Source organism: Odocoileus virginianus, unplaced genomic scaffold (assembly GCF_023699985.2).
Source record: "Odocoileus virginianus isolate 20LAN1187 ecotype Illinois unplaced genomic scaffold, Ovbor_1.2 Unplaced_Scaffold_1, whole genome shotgun sequence".
In the NCBI taxonomy this organism is placed as follows: domain Eukaryota; kingdom Metazoa; phylum Chordata; class Mammalia; order Artiodactyla; family Cervidae; genus Odocoileus; species Odocoileus virginianus.
Genome location: NW_027224263.1, coordinates 10854186 through 10879819, shown reverse-complemented (window position 1 = coordinate 10879819; position 25634 = coordinate 10854186). Strand labels below are relative to the sequence as shown.

At 37.8% G+C, this 25634-nt stretch overlaps 2 protein-coding genes across 2 annotated transcripts in view; one reads left to right on the top strand and one right to left on the bottom strand.

The window, feature by feature from the left end:
• The window catches only part of WDR44 (WD repeat domain 44), an 86968-nt gene that overhangs the window by 42428 nt on the left and 18906 nt on the right, over positions 1-25634 (bottom strand). Inside the window, exons 2-4 of the mRNA XM_020881539.2 lie at positions 16617-16650; positions 8977-9051; positions 63-699 (exon numbers count right to left, since the gene is read on the bottom strand). Coding sequence (XP_020737198.1) covers positions 63-699; positions 8977-9051; positions 16617-16650 — 746 coding nt within the window. The remainder of the gene's footprint in view (positions 1-62; positions 700-8976; positions 9052-16616; positions 16651-25634) is intronic.
• Positions 12272-12487, top strand: LOC110129876 (large ribosomal subunit protein eL39). The gene has a single exon (XM_020881540.2). The coding sequence runs from the start codon at positions 12317-12319 to the stop codon at positions 12470-12472; it is 156 nt and encodes a 51-aa protein (XP_020737199.1). The 5' UTR covers positions 12272-12316; the 3' UTR covers positions 12473-12487.

Below are 25634 nucleotides of genomic sequence, written 5' to 3'. Positions count from 1 at the left end.
AAGGTCAAGTTTCAATTCCCCAAACTCCCCACAAAGATCCTTATTTCTCAATTAATACTTACCATCTAGATCAGGTGTCTTAAGAGCCTCAAACTCCAATTCACTCTTCTTTTTTCTTGGTGGTGGAGCAGGTCGAGATGGAGGTGGGGGCCTAGGAGGTGGGAAGTTAGCTGGAGGGGGTGGGCGTGCTGGAACAGGCTTCTTTGTACTAGCTACTATATCAGGTTCTGGAGTAAGCTGTCTTGGCGGTTTGGCAGGTGCAACTTCTTCCACTACGGCAAAATCTTTCATAGATAAGGAGTGCGAGGATACAGATTCTAGAACATCACTTTCTTTGACTTCCACTTCTTCCTTGTTCAACACTTCTGTTACAGTTTCAGGAATATTAAGCTGAGCAGTTGAACTTATTTCAGTTAACTTTGTGGTTTCATCTACTGGCTTCTCACATGTGTCATCAGAAGGAAAACACTGTTTTGATTCTAATTCAGTTTCTTCAGATACATCCTGACTCTCTGCCTTCTGAGAATCTTCCTGCAGTACTTGATCTATGGCTAACAGTCCAGGTATATTGCTAAGATCTCTTCCAGCTGTGACAGGACTGGCAATAGCCTGATCAGACTGTCCTTTTCCTTTGGAATCCAAAGAATCATCTTCAAGCTGTAGTACTTTCTGACTCTCCTCAATAATACTTTCAATAATCTGATGAAAGGTTAAAAAGCAGTTTAAAAAAACAGTGAAGTGATTTTCAAGAACATAATATTAGCTAATCATTTATATTTTACTTACTATGTGCCAGGCAATGTTCTTAACACTTCATGTATTTTAATCTTTATAACAACCTTATAAGATAGCACTCTTACTATCGTCAATATACAAATGAGGGAACTAAGTCACAGAGATTTATTCAAGGTTACAAAGCTAGTAAGTGATGAAACTGGTATAAATGTAGGGAGCTTGGTTCCAGAAACTGTACTCTTAATCATTATAACAAGGAATCCGTGTTAGTCTGTATAATCACAAAAGTTCAATCAACCCTGTAAAAAAAAAAGTTTAAACCTAAATTTACATTCAGATGCTTCATGTCATAGTTTATTTACATATTTATGCCAAGTTAGTTGCAGTAATAGCCTGCTGGTTTGAGTCTAGTTAACAAAACTATGAGAATGAAAACCACCTTGTACAAGAATTCAAGCTGTTTAGCTCTGAACTCAGGCCTGAACATGAAAAGCTAGCAGATCCAGAGAGATTAAAGTTCTTAAACAGGCTACATCTAACCCCCCGCTCTGCAAAGAAATGTCAGGAGCATCAACAGTTCAAATACCCAGCTCATCTTGCCTCTTTCCCCTTTTATGTCTTATCTATAGTTGAAAAATACAGGCAGGCTTTCTGTTACTTCTACAAACATTTACAAGAAAATGTATTTTCTACTCAGTCTTGTCATCATTAACACATTAAATCTCCCAGCCACTCACTTATCTTTCTACCACAGAGCCATAGATGACTTCTGCTTTCTCAATTCTTTGGCTCCAGAAAATTAACAGACTGTCTCATGAAACTATCCTGATGTGATTTACTACAAATTTGTGCCAAGTTGAACTGGACAGTATGACATTCAATAATATTCATCCCTGATTTTGCAGCATATTCTATATATGATTTTTTGTCAATCTTCACATTTTTATCCTAGATCTACCTCACTTTCACCAGAGAAATATTAACTAGACTCCAACTAATTTGTGAATTAGGTAGTTACTGAGCACTGAGTCCTTTAGCAGGAATGGAAGCCAGATTATAGTAGGTTCAAGAAGGAATAAGAGGTGAAGGGCATCCCGGGTGGTCTAGTGGTTGGGAGTCTGCCTGCCAATGCAGGGGACGCGTGGTTCAGTCCTTGGCCTGGGAGGATCCCATATGCCGTGGAGCAAGTGGGCCTGTGCAGTACACAACAACTACTGAGCTCACATGCCACAACCACTGAAGTCCACGCACCCTAGAGGCTGTGCTCCACAACAAGAGAAGCAACTGCAATGCGCATATAATGAAGAGTAGTTCCTGCTCTCCAGAACTAGAGAAAGCCAGTGTGCAGGGACAAAGATCCAGCACAACCAAAAACAAACAAATAAATCTTTTAAAAAAAGAGGTGAAGACACAGGGACAGCCAGTACAGTCTATGTTCTCAAAAAGCTTGGCTACACATGGAAGAGGGTTCAAGAAAGTGCTCCAGCATTTTTATAAGCTGAGGGGAAGGTGCCAAAGGAAAGGAAGATAAGTTCTGGAGAAGAGAAAGGGTCTGCTGTGTATTAGATCCAGTACACACATTTTCTAGTCAATCTTTACACAGCTTTTCTGAGGTAACTAGATTATCTCCCTTCTACAAAAGCAGCCCCACCCATCAGCAGAAAATTGGATTAAAGATTTACTGAGCATGGCCCTGCCCACCAGAGCAAGACCCAGTTTTCCCCACAGCCAGTCCCTCCCATCAGGAAGCTTGCACAAGCCTCTTATCCTCATCCATCAGAGGGCAGACAGAAGAAGCAAGAACTACAATCCCACAGCCTCCAGAACAAAAACAATCACAGAAAGCTAACCAAAATGATCACATGGATCACAGCCTTGTGTAACTCAATGAAGCTATGAGCCATGTGTGCAGGGCCACCCAAGACGGATGGGTCATGGTGGAGAGTTCTGACAAAACGTGGTCCACTGGAAAAGGGAATGGCAAACCACTTCAGTATTCTTGCCTCAAGAACCCCATGTACAGTATGAAGAGGCAAAAAGATATGACACTGAAAGATGAGCCCCTTATCATCAGGTCAGTGTCTAATATGCTACTAGATAAGGGTAGAGAAATAGCTCCAGAAAGAATGAAGAGGCTGAGCCAAAGCAGAAATGATGCCAGTTGTAGACGTGTGTTGTGATGAAAGTTACAGATTGATGTTGTCAAGAACAATATTGCATAGGAATCTGGAATGTTAGGTTCATGAATCAAGGTAAATTGGACATGGTCAAGCAGGAGATGGCAAGAGTAAACATCAACATTTTAGGAATCAGTGAACTAAAATGGATAGGAATGGGAGAATTTAACTCAGATGACCATTATATCTACTACTGTGAGCAAGAATCCCTTAGAAGAAATGGAGTAGCCCTCATAGTCAACAGAAAGAGTCAGAAATGCAGTACTTGGGTGCAATCTCAAAAACAACAGAATTATCTCTGTTTGTTTCCAAGGCAAATCATTCAATATCACAGTAATCCAAGTCTATGCCCCAACCACTAATGCTGAAGAAGCTGGCGATGAACTGTTCTATGATGACCCATAAGACCTTCTAGAACTAACACCAAAAAAAAAGATGTCCTTATCATCACAGGGGATAGGAACGCAGAAGTCAAGAGATACCTGGAGTAATAGGCAAGTTTGGCCTTGGAGTACAAAATGAAGCAGGGCAAAGGCTAACAGAGTTTTGTCAAGAGAACACATTGGTCATAACAAACACCCTTTTCCAACAACACAAGAGATGACTCTATACATGGACATCACCAGATGGTCAATACCAAAATCAGATTGATTATATTCTTTGCAGTCAAAGATGGAGAAGCTCTATACAGTCAGCAAAAATAAGACCTGGAGCTGACTGTGGCTCAGATCATGAGCTCCTTATTGCAAAATTCAGGCTTAAATTGAAGAAAGTAGAGAAAACCACTAGGCCATTCAGGTATGACCTAAATCAAATCCCTTATGATTATACAGTGGAGGTGACAAATAGATTCAAGGGATTAGATCTGGTAGACAGAGTGCCTGAAGAACTATGGATGGAGGTTTGTAACACTGTACAGGAGGTGGTGACCAAAACCATCCCAAAGAAAAAGAAATGCAAAGAAGCAAAGTGGTTGTCTGAGGAGGTCTTACAAATAGCTGAGAAAAGAAGAGAAGCAAAAGGCAAAGGAGAAAGGGAAAGATATACCCAACTGAATGCAGAGTTCCAGAGAACAGCAAGGAGAGATAAGAAAGCCTTCTTAAGTGAACAATGCAAAGAAACAGAGGAAAACAACAGAATGGGAAAGACTAGAGATCTCTTCAAGAAAACTGGAGATATCAAGGGAACATTTCATACAAAGATGGGCACAATAAAGGACAGAAACAGCAAGGATCTAACAGAACAAGAGACTGAGACGAGGTGGCAATAATACACAGAAGAACTATACAAAAAAGGTCTTAATGACCCAGATAACCACAGTGGTGTAGTCACTCACCTAGAGCCAGACATCCTGGAGTGTGAAGTCAAGTGGGCCTTAGGAAGCATCACTACAAACAAAGTTAGTGACTGTGATGGAACTCCAGCTGAACTATTTCAAATCCTAAAAGATGATACTGTTAAAGTGCGGCACTCAACATGTCAGCAAATTTGGAAAACTCATCAACGGCCACAGGACTGGAAAAGGCGTTTTCATTCTAATCCCAAAGAAAGGCGATACCAAAGAATGTTCAAACTACTGCACAATTGCACCCATTCCACATGTTAGCAAGGTAATGTTCAAAATCCTTAAACAGTATGTGAACCAAGAAATCTCAGATGTATGAGATGGATTTAGAAAAGGCAGAGGAACCAGAGATCAAATTGCCAACATCCATTGGATCATAGAAAAAGCAAGGGAATTCCAGAAAAACATCTACTTCTGTTTCATTGACTATGCTAAAGCCTTTGACTGTGTGGATCACAACAAACTGTGGAAAATTCTTCAAGAGATGGGAATATCAGACCACCTTACCTGCCTCCTGAGAAACCTATATGCAGGTCAAGAAGCAACAGTTAGAACCAGACATGGAACAATAGACTGGTTCAAAATTGGGAAAGGAGTATGTCAAGGCTGTTATATTGTCACCCTGCTTATTTAACTTACATGCAGAGTACATCATGAGAAATGCCAGGCTGGATGAATCACAAGCTGGAATCAAGACTGCCAGGAGAAATATCAACAACCTCAGATATGCAGATGATACCACTCTAATGGCAGAAAGTGAAGAGGAACTAAAGAGCCTCTTGATGAGGGTGAAAGAGAGTGAAAAAGCTGGCTTAAAACTCAACATTCAAAAAACTAAGATCATGGCATCTGGTCCCATCACTTCATGGCAAATAGATGGGGGAAAAGTGGAAACAGTGGCAAATTTTATTTTCTTGGGCTCCAAAATCACTGTGGATGGTGACTGCAGCCATGAAATTAAAAGACACTTGCTCCTTGGAAGAAAAGCTATGACAAACCTAGACAGAGACTTCATTTTGCTGACAAAGTTCTGCAGAGTCAAAGCTATGGTTTTCCAGTAGTCATGTATGGATGTGAGAATTGGACCATTTATGGCTGACTGTGGAAGAATTGATGCTTTCAAACTGTGGTGTTGGAGATGACTCTGGAGAGTCCCTTAGACTGTAATGAGATCAAACCAGTCAATCCTAAAGGAAATCAACCCTGGGTATTCATTGGAGGACTGATAAGTGAAGCTGAAGCTCTAATACTTTGGTCACCTGATGTGAAGAGCCAACTCACTGGAAAAGACCCTGATGCTGAGAAAGACTGAGGGTGGGAAGGAGAAGGGGGCAACAGATGAGATGGTTGAATGGCATCACTGACTCAATGGACATGAGTATGAGCAAATTACAGGAGACAGTGAAGGACAGGGAAGCCTGGCGTGCTGCAGCCCATGGGGTCACAAAGAGATGGACATGACTTAGCAACTGAACAACAACCATACAAAAGCAGGAATCTGAGACAGAGGCATTAAGAATTTCGCCCAAGGTCCCACAGCTAGTAAACTACAAAGTCAAAACTGAAATCCAGGTTTTTCTCCAAAAGTCCAGGGTTCTTTATACCATTCTACTTTGGACAGGAAAAAAAAGAATACTAAATTCTCAGGAATTACATGAAGAAGAGGTAAAAGATGAAAATTTGCAGAGAGGGAAATTCGAGATGATGGAAAGGAGTGAATTTAGGCTTCTTAGCCTCTGATGGGCTTCCCTGGTGGCTCAGCAGTAAATAATCCACCTGCAATGCAGGAGCTGCCAGTTCTATCCCTGGATTGGGAAGATCCCCTGGAGGAGGGCATGGCAACCCACTCCAGTATTCTTGCCTGGAGAATCCCCATGGACAGAGGAGCCTGGTGGGCTACAGTCCATAGGGTCGCAAAGAATCAGACATGACTGAAGCAACTTAGCATGCCACAGCACAGCCTCTGATACCCACATGCAATGGAAAGCAAGGTTATCTGCTAAAAGTGAGCAGACCCAAGTGGGCACCGTGAGATGAGGTGAATGTAAAGGTTTCAAATGATAACTATGCAAAGTGAAAAGGCCTACGCCATCAGAGGGGTTAAAAAAAGGTTGAAAGTCTTAAGCCTTCCCTCATCCCTTACCTGAAGACAATCTCTTCCTTTGCTGAACTCCTATCAGTCTTACTGTTCATTATAATGTGAACTAGAATATAATAAATGCAGAGTAGTACATGAGCTAACTCTGTATAAATATTTTCTCTACACCTGGAAAGCAAGGCCCATGTTTTCTACCTCTTGATATGCTCCCATAGCACCTATTTATAGTACCTAGCTCTGTTTTTTTCCCCCTGGGTTTCAGGAGGCAGAAGCAGGGAAAGAACAAGAGAACAGAGAGAATCAAAACTTTGTTTCCTATCACCTCTCTGCTTCAAAAAACTCATTCCTTTCGCAGCGACTGTAAAATAAAAACCAGATGTTTTAGCATAACATAAGAGGTATTCCAGTAATCTGGCCCTAAATTTGGTTTCTAGACTCATCATCAAACATTCCGCACATTCCGCATCTCCACGCCTTTGTTTATGCCTCTCCTTTTCCACCTCTGCCTGCCCAAATCTTATCCATCCATCAAGAACACCAGTTCAGATGCTACTTCCTCCTTCCCCATTCCTATCCTCAAGCAGAAAGGAAAGTCTCCCTTGTTTTTTTGTAACAGCTTGAGAGTTTATTTGAATACTTACTACATTCAGTTTTGTGTTGATCTAATTTATTCTACTAAAATGTAAATTACTGAGAACAGGGATTGTGTCCTGATCCAGCACATAACTCCATACCCTGTATCATTAATGTTGGATACTTAATTTACTTGAATGGCCTAGAACTTAAAAACTAATACCTAGAGTCTTAAGACTCACTCTATAGCCCTATGTGCATGCATTGTCAATCAGTCGTGTCTCTTTGCAGCCCCATGGACTGTAGCCTGCCAGGTTCCTCTGTTCATGGAATTCTCCAGGCAAGAATTATTGGAGCAGGTTTCTATTTCTTCCTCCAGGGGATCTTCCCAACCCAGGAATCAAACCCACATCTCCTGCATTAGCAGGCAGATTCTTTACCACTGAGCCAACTGGGAAGCCCTATTGCCCCATAGTGTTTACTATTTTTTCAGCTTCTAAACGCTCCTTAAAACGCCACTTTTGAGGGTGGTGGTAGTGGTTTAGTTGCTAAGCTGTGTCTGACTCTTGTGACCCCATGGACTGTAGCTTTTGAGGGTGGGGGGCTATTAACTATACTTTGTTATAGTCACTCAGTCGTGTTGTGTCTGCAATCTCATGGACTGTAGCCCACCAGACTCCTCTGACCATGGGGATTCTCCAGGCAAGAATACTGGAGTGGGTTGCCATTTCCTTCTCCAAGGGATCTTCCAAACCAGGGATCAAACTTGCATCTCCTGCACTGGCAGGCAGATTCTTTACCACTGAGCCACCTGGGAAGCCCTATTGCCCCATAGTGTTTACTACTTTTTCAGCTTTTAAACTCTCCTTAAAAAGTCACTTTTGGGGGTGGGGGGCTACTAACTATAGTTAGCTAGTTATAGTCACTCAGTTGTGTTGTATCTGACTCTTTGTAACTCCATGGACTGTAGCCCACCAGGCTCCTCTGACCATGGAATTCTCCAGGCAAGAATACTGGAGTGGGTTGCCATGCCCTTCTCCAGGAGATCTTCCCGACCCAGGGATCAAACCCAAGTCTCCTGCACTTGCAGGCAGATTCTTTACTGCTGAGCCACCAGGGAAGCCCAAAGGAAAAAGTAGGATCAATATTAAAATCTGTAGTCCATTAATTTTCTAAATTCCATAAGGGTATGACAATGAATCTTCAGGGGTGGTGATTTTGCCCAGTACCATTCCCCTAGACATTTGGTGATGTCTGGAGACATTTTGGTTGTCAAGATGGGTAGGGGTGGGTGGGGGTTGGGATCTGACATCCAATGAGTCAAAGCCAGGAATGCTGCTAAACATTCACAGAACAGTCTCCCTTTCCCTCCACAACAAACAATTATTCATCCCAAAGTGTTGCTGTTGAGAAACTCTGGGGTAGATGTGTCATCTCATTGGTCTCTGGCAATCTACTGACTAGAACAGTGCCTGGGGCACAGAAAACACTCAAAACTTATATAAATGAATGAACACACACCATTCTTTCTCCTTGGTTTTTATCCCAATACTGTTAACAACCCATTTTCAACATTTTTATCTTATACTCAATCTCTTTTAGTAAATCAAACTCTGAAGGTTCATATCATCAATTCCTTAAAAATTATCAAATGTATTACAAAAGTAATGACTTCCTGTAACCTCTAACTCCTCAAGACATCAGAATTTGCTGCACTAAGCTTTTCAATACCTTTACCTCTTGGTACTAACCTTAAGAGTAGCTATAGCTTACTTTAACAAAAATACAAGTATGAAAAATAAAAAAATATTATAAAACATTTTTCAAAATACTGATTCAAAGATAAATTACCAATTAGTTGGATTACAAAATGACTTCTAAAAAGTCTTATGTGCTTTCAATCAAATTCAACAGATTCAAGGAACATTTACTGAACATTCAGCATGTACAAGGTATTACGCTAAAATAATATAAAAAAACTTCCACTTTAAATATACAATATAAATATGACATCTGCTAAATTAATACTGACATTTTATCTTACCAACCTTTTTAGATACATCTTGTTTCAGTTCTTGTACAGTGGACTCATTTCCAACTTTGCATGCAGAGTTCTCTGTTTCCTATTTTCAAAAGAAAAGAACAAACCAAATGATGACATCTTTTTTTAAAACTCTGTTTAAAATGGGTACAAATTAGAAATTATAGCATTAATAAATCAACGGCCCATAAAGGGCTTAGATATTTGGGTACTGATAGATTCCCAGAGATTTTATGCCAATTGGGACAATTTAATTTTCATAAGAAGGTTACCAACCAGCAATTTTCTATTTTTCTACTGTAATAGGATATTTTCTTTTAAAGTGTACCTAACTTTTTAACAATAAAAAACTGTACAGTAATATAAGAACTACTAAGTACTTTTGCAGCTCAGAAAGATTACCAATTTAGGCAAAGGGTTGAATCAGAATTGTTATTTTTCCCAAAGTATTGCTCCATAAATATGGAAAATGTGGAAAACCATATTCAGAGAGATGTTTTCTTGGAACTCTATATGCTTTAGATAAAAGGAATCAAAATTTAACTGGTATTAAATGAAGTTCCCAAGATAGTAACAGATGAAGAAAATTAAACCCACCAAAAATACATATATATCTACGTATACATTCATATACACATACGTACATATATATATATATTTGAGAGGTTAAAGAAGGTAGAAATGGATGCTGCATTTCTGCTGGAAAAAAATTTGGGTAAAATAAGACAATCATACATTTGCAAATTGTAACACAGTATTCTTTTCCATCTTAAATTTTCTTTCCATTTATAAAAGTACAGAAATTTGAATGCTACTACTGACACTGAGAAAAAAATTTTCCTAATTCTTGGTGTCCATCACAGAGTTTGTCAGAAAGTCACTATACAACCATTTTTAACTGACCTAAGATATATAAGGATGTATGTACATATTAAGGTAGCAATTACAAAGTATCAGGATAGGCTCCAACAATCTCTCTACTCCAGAGATTATTATACTGCTAAAGATTTAATGTGCTAGATGTATTTCTGTAGGACTGTGGGATTTCCAATATCTTCAAGCTGAAAAGTTGTTTCATTGAATTCCTCTCAGCATTTGGGAAATACTACCAATCTTATATAGATTATTCTAGAGAAAAGTTGTTTTAGGGGATTTGAAGTATTAGATAAAATCTAATCTCTACCATAGTCCATGAGCACCTAATATGATCTGGATCCTGCCTGCATCTTTCACATTCAACATTCAGAAAACTAAGATCATGGCATCCAGTCCCATCACTTCATGGCAAATAGATGGGGAAACAATGGAAACAGTGACAGACTTTATTTTGGGGGGCTCCAAAATCACTGCAGATGGTGACTGCAGCCATGAAATTAAAAGACACTTGTTCCTTGGAAGAATAAGTTATGACCAACCTAGACAGCATATTAAAAAGCAGAGACATTACTTTGCCAACAAAGGTCCATCTAGTCAAAGCTATGGTTTTTCCAGTAGTCATGTATGGATGGCTTCCCTGGTGGCTCAGCTGGTAAAGAATCCGTCTGCAATGTGGGAGACCTGGGTTCAATCCCTGGGTTGGGAAGATCCCCTGGAGAAAGGAACAGCTGCCCACCCCAGTATTCTGGCCTGGAGAATTTCATGGACTATTCCATGGGATGGTAAAGAGTCAGACGCGACTGAGTGACTTTCACTTTCGCTTTCCTTTCACTTTCATGTATGGATGTGAGAGTTGGACTATAAAGAAACCTCAGCACCGAAGAATTGATGCTTTTGAACTGTGGTGTTGGAGAAGACTCTTGAGAGTCCCTTGGACTGCAAGGAAATCAGTCCTGAATATTCATTGGAAGGACTGATGCTGAAGCTGAAACTCCAATACTTTGGCCACCTGATGCGAAGAAACTGACTCATCTGAAAAGACCCTGATGCTGGGAAAGATTGAAGGCAGGAGGAGAAGGGGATGACAGAGGATGAGATGGTTGGATGACATCACTGACTCGATGGACATGAGTTTGAGCAGGCTCCAGGAGTTGGTGACGGACAGGGAAGCCTGGTGTACTGCAGTCCATGGGGTTGCAAAGACTGAGCAACTGAATTGAACTGAACTGCATCTTTCACAACTATATTGATCACCTCCCTTTCCCATCATAACCCCAGAATTATACTTTGGCCAACTGGATGGTTCCTTAACATCCTTAGTGTCATAGCTCAAGCGTTATTATATTATAAAAGTCTTCCTTGATCACTTTAAAATAGCCATGTTGACAAGATGAGAGCAAATTTTTGAAAGCTGATGATCGTTAAGAACAGTTCATGCATATTAGAGAAAAACCTTCAACTGTTCTACAAATTAACTGCATGCATGTGTTCCAAGTCCCTTCAGTTGTGTCTCACTCTTTGTGACCCCCTGGACTGTAGTCAGTCAGGCTCCTGTGTCCATGGGATTCCCCAGGCAAGAATACTGGAGTAGGTTGCCATGTCCTCCTCCAATTACCTTCTAATAACTGTTCATTATTAGTAGGGAAATCAGAAGCACTGTACTACCTTAATTCCATAGATATTTTCCCTAAGTTAACCTAAGAAAAATACATACCAATAATTCTTGTACCTCAATTTAATTTGATTTAATTAAGTACTTACAAAGATCACAGACCAAAACTGCCAAGCAGTGATTAGGTTTCTATTTTATTTGGCTTTAAAAACTCTCTTAGACTTTGAACTTTTGAAAGATATCAACTCCTATAAGGTAAACTGCTGCTAAGTCCTAGTTTTAAGGAGTGATACTGTACCTACCAGATGATCTAATCTCTAAAGAGGTTAACTAGATTTCTTAGTATAATCTGATTTGGTATATAGTCATCTATGATTCTCTCCATGGTAAGGTCTAAGGTCCAGGCCCTTCCCCCAGCACTTCAATCAGGCTGAGGACAAAGCAATGGAAGCCAAGCATGTGCCTGCAGACAACCAACATCAACTTAGCTAGACTTGAGACAGTCCTCAGTTATTACCTTCTTCTGGAGATGGGCTGCCCCATTACAAAAGCACAGTACCAACTAAATCCCGGTTCCCACCATCAGGCCATGTCTCTTAATTCCTATCAGAACCTAAGAAACATGCTTTCTTAAAAGGTATGGTTTTTCTATCCAATTTTCATTCAATTTCCAGCAATTCACACCATTGTTTCCCTCCATCTATATTTCCCTCCATCTATATTGGACTCTTTAATAGAGTCATTTGTACACTCCTCGTAGTATTGAGTTGTAAGATTTGAGCTTTTTAATTTTAAAAAGCACACCACCACTCTTTTCTCTTCTCCGCCATCCTATGTGCGGTTGAGGTCTGTCCTCACCATGTCTTCTCACAAGACTTTCAGGATCAAGCGATTCCTGGCCAAGAAGCAAAAGCAGAATCGTCCCATTCCTCAATGGATTCGAATGAAAACTGGCAATAAAATTAGGTACAACTCCAAGAGAAGACACTGGAGAAGAACCAAGCTGGGTCTATAAGAAGCCTCACATAAAAAGTGGCACACGTGTTAAGACCACTTATTTAAGCAGCCAAATCACAGTGAGAACATCACTACTGTAATGCTTGGCTCCTGATGTTTCTTATTTCCTCACTATCAGTCTGAGACCAGTAATAAATATGATATGTTACGTTGGAACTGTTATTGTATTAGATGGTTTGTGATGACGTACTGAATAAATACTCCTGTCAGGACACAGGGCTGTCCAATGAGAGAAATGTTCTCTAGCTACCAAGTACTTAGAAGTACTAGTAAGTACTAGAAGCTAGTAAATTAGGAACTGGCTTTTTTAAAGTTTTGTTGTCTTATTGTTCCCTATAAGTAGCAGCTCTTAAACCTACTGTTACAGGAAGTACACATATGTGTCATCCTTTTACCTGAACGCAGCACCTTTTTAAAATAAACTGTTGGGGGGGATGCCTTGCCACAAGACATGCAGGATCTTAGTTCCCCAACCAGGGATTGAACCCACTTGGTTGCCAGGAAAGTCCCATAAAAAGCATGTTTATATGCTATTCTATGATGTGAACCAGGGTTTGGCAAACTGGTCTCCCACCTGTTTTTGTATGGTCTGTGAACTAAAGTTATGCATTTTTAAATGGTTGAAAAAATAAAATATTTTCGACATTTAATAAATTCAAGTTTACCTACCAGGGAAAAAAAATAAAAATAAAAAGCATACCACCAAAGGACCTAGTTTCACAAATCATTTGTACAAAGGTGATCTATACTCAAAGAAATCTTCATTATTATCTACTAAAGAACATTAAGTTAAAAATGTTAGTTACTAAAAAATTCAGGTCACTTCTGTTTTAGTAGTGAGGAAGGGGAAGTTATTAACTGTGACTAAAGTGAAATTAAAAAAAAATGCTTGAGAGATGAGATTGCTGTTCTTTTTTCAGAGGAGAGGAAAAAAAAACCCAGGAAACTCAAATAGATGTCATATGCATCCATACATTCCTATCAACCCCATCTCTCCATCAGAGTCTTTTGCTTTAAAATTTTAAAGTCCAGATTAAAAAAATTTTTTTAATTTATTTTTAATTGGAGGATAATTGCTTTACAATGTTGTGTTGGTCTCTGCCATACATCAACATGAATCAGCCACAGTTATACATATATCCCCTCCCTCTTGACCCTCCCTCCCACTGCAGACCCCATCTCATCCCTCTAGGTTGTCATAGAGCACTAGTTTGAGCTCCCTGAGTCATATAGCAAATTCCCACTGGCTAACTTTTACATATGGTAGTATGTATGTTTCTATGCTACTCTCTCCATTTGTCCCACCCTCTCCTTCCCCTCTGTGTCCACAAGTCTGTTCTCTATGTCTGCGTCTCCACTGCTGCCCTGCAAATAGGTTCATCAGTACCATCTTTTCTAGATTCCACATACATGCATTAATATACAATATTTGTTTTTCTCTTTTTGACTTACTTCACTCTGTATAATAGGCTCTAGGTTCATCCAACTCATTAGAACTGACTCAAATGTGTTCCTTTTTATGGCTGAGGAATATTCCATAATATATATGTGCCACAGCTTATCCATTCACACGTCGATGGATATCTAGGTTGCTTCCATGTCCTAGCTATTGTAAATAGTGCTGCAGTGAACACTGGGGTACATGTGTCTTTTTCAATTATGGTTTTCTCAGGGTATATGCCCAGTAGTGGGATTGTTGGGTCATATGGTAGTTTTATTCCTAGTTTTTTAAGGAATCTCCATACTGTTTTTCATAGTGTAAAGGCCAGATTTCTTAACCTGACATTCAAGACTCATGGAAATATGGCCCCAATTTATTTTTCCAACATTCCACCACTGAAATGTTTACATTGGTCACACCAGTCTTTCAACACTCCCATCAAATTCTCTCCTTTGCATACTATTTAGTTCATACTATTACCGAACATATAATGCTTTCCCATTTTTTCTCTATCTACCTATGTAAATATCTCCCAATTTTCAAAGCCTAACACAAGTTCTATCTCCTCCCAAAAACTTTTCTCTGCTATTCCAGGTAACACTGCCCTCACCATTGTTCTATCTTCCCATTCCTCCTCCAAACTCCTTGTGTAGTACTTAAGATCTATTCAGTCTACAAATATCAATACCTCATCTATCATCCCTTCTTATATATAGCTCTCTTCTGTGAGCTTGTAAAGTCATCAAAAGCTGGGACTATATCAAACTTTTCTTTAGATTGCTTAAGATATCAACAGATATGCTGTTATACATAATAAGCACTCAATAACCCACGTACATCCACATCATAGGATATTACTCAACAACAAAAAGGAATAAACCACTGATACAGGCAACAACTTGGATGGATCAACTAAGCCAATCTCAAAAGGTTACATACTATATGATTCAATTTTTAGGACATTCTCAAGTGACAAAATTATAGAGATGGAAAACAGATTAGTGTCTGCCTAGGATTAGGGATACTGTGGGGGAGGTGGTGGGTATGACTTTATAAAGGAAGATCTCTGTGGTGATAAAATCTCATCTTGATTGTGGTGGTGGTTACACAAATATACACAAGTAACAAACTGACACAGAACTATACACTTACACTGTACTGATGTCAAATTCTTGGTTTTGATATACTATAATTAAGACATAACCACTAGGAAAAATAGGTGAAGGATAAACAGGACTTATCTGTACTATCTTTGCAGCTTTCTGTGACTCTATAATTATTTCAATATAAAAAGTAAAAAAAAAAAAAAAACCAAATATCTAACTTCATCTTTATTTACTAAATATGTACATTTTCTACCTAATTTTATTCAAGCTAAGGACAATCTATAATTACTGAGATAAAATAAATTCCCCAAACCTATTTGTGATAACCTAAAAACATCTTACAATCTAAATGGCTTTTAAAATCTACAAGAATAACCAGCAACAGTCTGTGGATAGGGGGACTGGGAAATGGAGGGTGAGGAATGGGAGGGAAGCTACAATTTCAACCATCTTATTTTCACACTGAGTGAACTTTAACCATGTCCATGTATTATTTTTTAAATGGTTTTATTAAATAGTTCATATAAAGGATTTTTATAAAATATAAGGACTAAAGAATTATGATATAACCTTTCTTAAGTACTCAGTTTAATAAAAAGAAGTCTTATTATTTGCTTTCAAGTCTCCTGTATATCCTTCTCCATTTCCATTATATTCTTTACCCCCTCAGAGATGACTGATATCCTAAACTCTGTGCTTATCATTTCTTGCTGTTCTTTAGTTTTACTCTGCTTATAACTCTAAACAATATATTCTTTAATTTTGCATGTTTTGAGACTTAATATAAATGGAATCTTACTGCACATATTTTTCTGTGACTTGTTTCCCCCCAACTCGACACCATGGTACTGAAATTCATCCATGTTATTGTATATAACTAATTCATTCATAACGACTGTATAGAATATTATATAGAATATGAATATGAATACAGAATATAGAATATGAATATCCCATAATTTATCAAAGATTATCAGTATCCAATATATATAAATAGAAGGTAGAGACAGTGGAACTGAAAAAAATATATGGCATGTTTGAGATTATACATACATGTGTACAGACATACACACAAACACCACCATACACAAACATACACATACAGTATATATTCTATTTGATGTAAATAGTTCTGTTTGGTGATATTCCTGTATTTAAAATGGTTCTCATTGGCATAATTTCTCAGTATTAAATTTCTTTGCTTGAATATAAGGCTAGGATTGATTTTTATATGTAGTTATGATACCCATACATGTGCCCATAATAAATATACAAGTGTTTTGGTTACTTTATAAAATACACACATACACAAATACAAGTGTTCCTTTATTCTAAAAATTATAAACCAAATAAAAATTAGTAGAAATCTACAAAAGACTTATAGTCCCTTTCTTACAGTACAGTATTTAACTAGGTTACTTCTAGAATACTTAATCACACCTCAAATAAGATACAATGATAATATTACTTAGCAAAAAATAAGTAGTAGAAAGCAAAAGCAGAAAATGAAGAATTACATAAAAAAGAGAAAAATGAATGAAAAGTGTATGCGATTTGTAGAAATACACTTATGACTTTCACAAACCACAACTTACCTTTAATGCTGAAGTCCCAACTTTTCCTGGATACCTGTTCAGAAATAAAAGCAAGAAGGTGTTGAATAGTGGCTATGAGAAGGGAAATCCTATACACTCATTAAAGGCAAGCCCATATTTTTAAAAACATTTATATATTTTGCCATTTAAAAAACTCTTCTGAAAATAAAATAAAAAACTCTTCTGTACATACAGAAGATGTAGAGAACATAAAAAAGTAAAGAAAATTAAAGTGACCCATAGTCTTACCACCAAGAGATTTGAGTTTGCATCTTTGGTTTTCCTAGATATATAACACTATAATTAGCATTAATGTGAATATAACTTTGTACTCTTCCACAAATTTCTTTAGAAGTGGAAATGCAGCTTAAAAGTATACATGCTTTTCAGCATTTGGAGAAACTCTCAAATTGCTCTCTAGAACAGCTGTGCCAATTTACACTCCCATTGCTCTTCATATCTGTTTCTTAATAACCTTGCCAAAAATGAGTGTTATTTTTTTTCATTTATTTTTATTAGTTGGAGGCTAATTACTTTACAATATTGTAGTGGTTTTTGTCATACATTGACATAAATCAGCCATGGATTTACAAGTATTCCCCATCCCGATCCCCCCCCCACCTCCCTCTCCACCTGATTCCTCTGGGTCTTCCCCATGCACCAGGCCCGAGCACTTGTCTCATGCATCCAGCCTGGGCTGGTGATCTGTTTCACCCTAGATAATATACATGTTTCGATGCTGTTCTCTCGAAACATCCCACCCTCGCTTTCTCCCACAGAGTCCAAAATTCTGTTCTGTACATCTGTGTCTCTTTTTCTGTTTTGCATATAGGGTTATTGTTACCATCTTTCTAAATTCCATATATATGTGTTAGTATACTGTAATGGTCTTTATCTTTCTGGCTTACTTCAGTCTGTATAACGGGCTCCAGTTTCATCCATCTCTTTAGAACTGATTCAAATGAATTCTTTTTAATGGCTGAGTAATATTCCATGGTGTATATGTACCACAGCTTCCTTATCCATTCATCTGCTGATGGGCACCTAGGTTGCTCCCATGTCCTGGCTATTATAAACAGTGCTGCGATGAACATTGGGGTGCATGTGTCTCTTTCAGATCTGGTTTCTTCAGTGTGTATGCCCAGAAGTGGGATTGCTGGGTCATATGGCAGTTCTATTTCCAGTTTTTTAAGAAATCTCCACACTGTTCTCCATAGTGGCTGTACTAGTTTGCATTCCCACCAACAGTGTAAGAGGGTTCCCTTTTCTCCACACCCCCTCCAGCATTTATTGCTTCTAGACTTTTGGATAGCAGCCATCCTGACTGGCATGTAATGGTACCTCATTGTGGTTTTGATTTGCATTTCTCTGATAATGAGTGATGTTGAGCATCTTTTCATGTGTTTGTTAGCCATCTGTATGTCTTCTTTGGAGAAATGTCTGTTTAGTTTGTTGGCCCATTTTTTGATTGGGTCATTTATTTTTCTGGAATTGAGCTGCAGGAGTTGCTCAAAAATGAGTGTTATTTTTAAATGTTTAGAAAATTCAATAGGCAAAAGTATATTTCACTGCAGTCTTAATTTGTGCTTCCTTGATTTATAGTGACGTGAAGTGAAGTGAAAGTCACTCAAATAAAAACCTGACACATTACTTTGGGGAAAAAAAAAAAGTCTCTTAGTTACGTCCTATTCTTTGTGACCCCACAGACTATACAGCCCATGGAATTCTCCAGGCCAGAATACTGGAGTGGGTAGCCTTTCCCTTCTCCAGGGGATCTTCCCAACCCAGGGATCAAACCCAGGTCTCCTGCATTGCAGGTGGATTCTTTACCAGCTGAGCCACAAAGGGAAGCCCAATGGATGAAAAGCTTCATATACATTAGACATTTACGTTACTTTTAAAGAGAGAGAAACCATTTTTGTTCATAGCTCTTTTTTGCTTTGCTTTTTACTACAACAAAACTCAATTCTTAAATACAGGCTACTTTAGATATGATAATTTTAAAAAGTAACTTTTCACTAATTATTTTCACCCCCCATGTTTTTCTTCAAATCGGAACAACTTGATACCTGCTTCAAAACATAAAAGAGTGACATACCCTTACAGCTGCTTATTATATTTCAGGGTTACACACTAAGAAGATTTTAAATCATAAATATTAATAAGCCATTTCTAAATTTTTTAAATGCAGTGATCACAGATGATACAATTTTGTGTAGAAAGGTGCCTTCAAGATCTATCTAGCCATAGAGCCTCTTTTTATAGGTAAAGAAACTGAGGAGCTGAGAAACTAAATGGCTTTCCCCAATGTCACACATTTAGTTAGGGGCAGAATCAAGAGAAGCATCAAGTCCTACTACCAAGCTTCTCATGTGCCAAATTGAGTAATCTTTGACCTCTAATTTAAAAAAAGTGTGATTAAAAAGTTACTTTTGCCACTCAATAGAAAATCAACCCCTTTATTCAATGAACATTTATGAAACACTTACTATATATCAGAGACTAAGGGAAGGAAGATGATTAAGACACAATCCTAGTTTAGGGGTTTTTTAGAGCTTGTTTTAAAAAAAAAGGTGGCTGTATAAAATAGTACCTGCCTATTGCAGAGCCTGGACAATATAATCTTAATAAAGGATAATTTCCAGGAACGAAAAAATTTTATCCCCAATTACTTGTTTTCCCTGGCAAACATATACTGCTCTGTAACAAAATCTTCTTTATCCAGAGGTGATTAGGACCAAGGCTATTCCAATTTTTAAATAAGGAATCAAGATTCTACACAAAGAATGTATAAAATAATACACGTGCAATCAAATCAATAACAAAAGGTTAAAAAGCAAAAACAAAAAACCTTGAAGAGGCTCAAATTCCCATGTAGCACATATTCTGAATTCCAACCAAGAAGAAAATCACCTGCCACAGAGGTATAGAGACAAGAGGAAGTAAGATTTTTTTTCAAAAAAGTTAAGCCCCATATGAGGTAGAGAAGGAAAGAAAAAGAAAATTTGCCTTCCTCATGACTTCCATTTTGAGAAATCTGATCAGGTTTTTTAGCTGTCAAAAAAAAAAAAATAGAATAGGGCACATTTTTCTCTCTTGTATGTAACTGGTTTCATAAAGAGCTCTAAGTTATAGATCAGTTGTTGACATACAAGGAAACAGTTCTGATTGGTTATGGTGGAGCTTTACATATAACTATGTACAAACCATAAAAAATAATTTATTACTTCCTTTTGAGAGCCAAGGGAATGTAGTGAAAAGAACATGTGCAGATAGATGTTGCTTGAATATTGTTTCTGCCGTTTACCTTATGTGTGATCTTGATCAATTCATTTAATTTCTCCAAGCCTCAATCTCCTCCTTTGGAAAAGGGTAAAACCATTTACACTTCATAGGATTAAGTGAGAGAGCACATGGGGCACACACAATAAGCTGTAGTTTCCTCAGCAGCTTTGAATTGCTCCATTGAAACTCACAAATAATGAGTGTCACCAAGTTTCTCCAAGGGACTTTGGCAGTCTGTCAGTAGTGAGCAGCCTGAGACCAATTTCTGGATACAGAAAAGATACCCTACAGCCCATAAAGCTCCAGCCTATTTAACAACAGGGAACATGAAAAACACCAGATTATACTGAGCTGGGGATTAAAATGGGATCCTGCTTGCATTTTGTGATGTCATTAAACAAAAAACTAATAAGAAAAGCCACTCATATTTGAAACATAATGTAAATATTAAAAGGTTGTTAAGGTTTTGGTAGGTAGTAAAATACTTTGTAGCTTCTTCCAGTCTGATTAAGCCTAAATTTGTTTTTAACAGGTAGTCTGTAAGACCAGAATTTTTTGTGATAAATTTTTTCATCCATTTATAGAACATTCAGTTCAGTTCAGTCACTCAGTCGTGTCCAACTCTGCGACCCCATGAATTGCAGCACGCCAGGCCTCCCTGTCTATCACCAACTCCCGGAGTTTACTCAAACTCATGTCCATCGAGTCAGTGATGCCATCCAGCCATCTCATCCTCTGTCGTCCCCTTCTCCTCCTGCCCCCAGTCCCTCCCAGCATCAGGGTCTTTTCCAATAGAACATTAGCACCTAGTAAAAACTGAAAGCATATTTATAATTTGCAAAGTTAGCTAAAATGATTTGTATCATGTGCCAAAATGTGAAAACAACAATTTATTTCACTATAAGAAACAGTAAATCATTATTTAGTATTCCCACATGAAAAATTCTTAATAGGGGCCTTGTAATAACAATTACACAATGGCCATCAGTTACTAAGCATGTGCCAAAAACTGTGCTAAGACTTGATTGCTTTAGCTTTAGTCCTCACAACTTTCCAATGAGGTATAAGTTATATATCTTCCCTATTTTATACAACAAAAAAACCCTGAAGCTTGGGTCAGATGGGGTAACTGCACTGCTAGTAAATAACTGGGCCAGAATTTGACCCTAGGCAGTCTGACTCTAGGGTCCACTGTCTCAACTACATTGCAATGTTGCCTTTTTTCTGTGTAAGGCCTTAAAGGATGAAAGTTATGAGAATATTCTAAGCAGTGCTGTGAATGAACACCAAAGTAAAGGTAATTAGCGTTGCTTCTTGGGTTGGACTAAACTAATTAAGTCAAAGGCTTGAATCCTGATCTGCCTTTAACAACTACAATTAACATCTAATTGATCTGGCACTGCTAGGAAATAAAATAATGAAATGTTCCATATAGAAAACTGCCAGAGAAATGAAGCTTCTCTTTTCAGTGCCAAACTTCTGAAAGTGTTTTAATTATTTTTGAATTTCAAATTTCAAAAGCAGCTTGTAAATAAGTACATTATAGGCTAAGCCTTGCCATTTCAGTAATCTTGCTCTAGAAAATACCTTCTTAAAGGATATACATTTTCCCTTTGCTATTGACTCAGAATAATTATGCTCAAATACTACACTATATGTTAATACAGTAATGCCACAGAGGATTTATGTGCCCTCACACTACAGGACCGTAGGCTACCATGCTTGGAATGTCTGGGTTTTATAGCTTTATATCTCCCTCCTCAGTGGAAGTGGTCACTTTATACAGTTGGCCATGTGCCTGCCTTTAAAAGCTCTCCTCCCCCTCCCCTTCTAGCTTTTGCTTTTAGTCTGGGAAACCGGGTTTTTAAAAATGTAATTGTAGTGGTAAAGAAAGAATCCAGATATTATGAGGATCTCCCCAGACAACCATTCAACTCTTCTTTGTAACTCAGTCTATACATTCAAAGTAGAGATAATATTATTATACTATTTCAGAGTGATTATGTGCCTAAAGGCAATTTATTCATGTTCGAGTTTGGGGACAAGAGAAATAAGGGACTAGATCAAGTAAATTTAGTTCTACTCTTGGCTTTCCCAACCAACTAGCTGCAAGACCTTTAAGCAAGGGTTTTTAGAATTCCATAATGTTAGGAAAGTTTATTTTGAGACCCTTCATTACTTTGGGAGTGAAGATGTAATTTTTATACCATGATTAATGATCTAAATTTTATACCCTCTGACTTCCCTTAAATTTGAGATACATCATAGAAAACATGGACATAATCCAGCACACACACACAGACATCCAGAAATGTCTGGTAAATATTGATACATCTAGTTAACTAAAAAATACTCCTTCAAAATTTTCTGTAGATACTAAATATTAGATTCCTCCTTATTTAAATGTTAAGGTTAGTAATTCTTCCCATAAAAAGCCCCAATTTTCCCATAAAAAAGTAAATACTTTTTATTACACCCCATACATATGGGAAATTTTTAAGAAAACCAAAGTAACAGGTAGATATATTTAAGTACTGGTAGTTTACCACACATTTAAACAAAACTTTTATAAACCAAAATGAGAACTTCAAAAGTTCAAAAGTTTTTACTATAGGTTATTTTTAAATCAAATATTTTTGATGCATTTAAATATATGATTAACAAAGCTTCATGGAAATAAGAAATGTGCTTCTTACAAAGCTGAACAAAAATATGACTTTAATGGGCGAAACTACCTTCATCACCTAATAGTATAAAAAGAATCTTCCAACATATTCTAATTACAAATGCAGTAAATCTTTGATTTTGCAGCACAGTTTCTGAAATTAAAGACAATGTCTATCAATTATACTATTAAACATGAAAACAAACAATTTCTGAAACAGCTCCAAAATAGAGTCTAAGTTAAAAAAATATTGGTATTCTACTAAACAAAAAAACAACAACAAAAAACCCACATGGCTTACAGATCAAATACTAATTTTTAGTGTAGCTTGCACTCAGGTTTGAATATAAAAACAATTTTAAGGTTAGCATTTCAGCAACTTATGATACAGATAGAATATTTTAATTCGTTATATCCTGTTTTCTGTAAAAAGTTAATTTCATGCATTCACTACATTGAGTTTATACTAATGAAGCTCATGTTTGAATATAAATCAATGTGTGACAGATGCTTTCTCCCATTCCTATCCATTTAGCATTTTAATTCTAGAGTTTTCCTTTTGCAGCTACAGTATTTGTGTTCAATACCAAACAGTAAGGATGTAACAGAAGCAGAAGAGATTAAGAAAAGGTGAAAAGAATACACAGAAGAACTATACAGAAAAGATCTTAATGACCTGGATAACTATGATGGGGTGGTTACTCACCTAGAGACAGAGACATGGAGTATGAAGTCAAGTAGGCCTTATGAAGCATTACTATGAACAAAGCTAGTGAAGGTAATAGAATTCCAGCTGAATTATTTAAAATCCTAAAAGATGACACTGTTGAAGTGCTGCACTCAATATGTCAGCAAATTCAGAAAACAGCAGTGGGCACAGAACTGGAAAAGGTCAGTTTTTCATCCAATCCCAAAGAAGGGCAATGCCAAAGAATGTTCAAACTACCATACAATTGCACTCATTTCACATGCTAGTAAGGTTATGCTCAAAATCCTTCAAGCTAGGCTTCAGCAGTATGTGAACTGAGAACTTCCAGATGTACAAGCTGGATTTAGAAAAGGCAGAGAAACCAGAGATCAAATTGCCAACATTCATTGGATCATAGAGAAAGCAAGGGAATTCCAGAAAAACATCTACTTCTGCTTCATTGACTCTTAGAGAGATAGGAATAGCAGACCACCTTATCTGTCTCCAGAGAAATCTGTATGCAGGTCAAGAAACAACTGTTAGAACTGGACATGGAACAACATACTGGGTCCAAATCAGGAAAGGAGTACGTCAAGGCTGTATATTGTCACTCTGCTTATTTAACTTATATGCAGAGAACATCATGCAAAATGCTGGGCTGGATGAAGCTCAAGCTGGAATCAAGATTTCTGGGAGAAATATCAATAACCTCAGATATGCAAATGATACCACTCTAATGGCAGAAAGTGAAGAGGAACTGAAGAGCCTCTTGAGGGCAAAAGAAGAAGGTGAAAAAGCTGGCTTAAAACTCAACATTTAAAGGCTTCTGCACAACAAAGGAAACTATAAGCAAGGTGAAAAGACAGCCTTCAGAATGGGAGAAAATAATAGCAAACGAAGCAACGGATGAAGAATTAATCTCAAAAATATACAAGCAACTCCTGCAGCTCAATTCCAGAAAAATAAAAGACCCAATCAAAAAGTGGGCCAAAGAACTAAACAGACATTTCTCCAAAGAAGACATACAGATGGCTAACAAACACATGAAAAGATGCTCAACATCACTCATTATCAGAGAAATGCAAATCAAAACCACAATGAGGTACCATTACACGCCAGTTCAGAATAGCTGCTATCCAAAAGTCTACAAGCAATAAATGCTGGAGAGGGTGTGGTGGGAATGCAAACTAGTACAGCCACTATGGAGAACAGTGTGGAGATTCCTTAAAAAACTGGAAATAGAACTGCCATATGACCCAGCAATCCCGCTGCTGGGCATACACACCGAGGAAACCAGATCTGAAAGAGACACATGTACCCCAATGTTCATCGCAGCACTGTTTATAATAGCCAGGACATGGAAGCAACCTAGATGTCCATCGGCAGACAAATGGATAAGAAAGCTGTGGTACATATACACAATGGAATATTGCTCAGCCATTAAAAAGAGTACATTTGAATCAGTTCTAAAGAGGTGGATGATTAGCCTCCAACCAATAAAAATAAATGGAAAAAAAATAAAATAGAACTAAAATAACTATAAAAAAAAAGAGGTGGATGAAACTGGAGCCTATTATACAGAGTGAAGTAAGCCAGAAAGAAAAACAATACAGTATACTAACGCATATATATGGAATTTAGAAAGATGGTAACAATAACCCTGTATGCGAGACAGCAAAAGAGACACAGATGTATTGAACAGTCTTTTGGACTCTGTGGGAGAGGGCAAGGGTGGGATGATATGGGAGAATGGCATTGAAACATGTAAATTATCATATGTGAAACGAATCGCCAGTCCAGGTTCAATGCATGATACAGGGTGCTCAGGGCTGGTGCACTGGGATGACCCAGAGGGATGGGATGGAAAGGGAGGTGAGAGGGGGGTTCAAGATGGGGAACACTTGTACATCCGTGGCGGATTCAAGTCAATGTATGGCAAAACTAATACAATATTGTAAAGCAAAATTAATTAATTAATTAATTAAAAAATAAAATAAAATTGACTGCAGCCATGAAATTAAAAGACGCTTGCTCCTTGGAAGGAAAGTTATGACAAACCTAGACAGTGTGTTAAAAAGCAGAGACATTACTTTGCCAACAAAGGTCCGTCTAGTCAAAGCTATGGTTTTTCCAGTAGTCATGTATGGATGTGAGAGTTGGACCATAAAGAAGGCTGAGTGCCAAAGAACTGATGCTTTCAAATTGTGGTGTTGGAGAAGACTCTTGAGAGTCCCTTGGACTGCAAGGAGATCAAACCAGTCAATCATAAAGGAAATCAGTCCTGAATATTTACTGGAAGGACTGATGCTGAAGCTCCAATACTTTGGTCACCTGATGCAAAGAGCTGACTCACTGGAAAAGACCCTGATGCTGGGAAAGA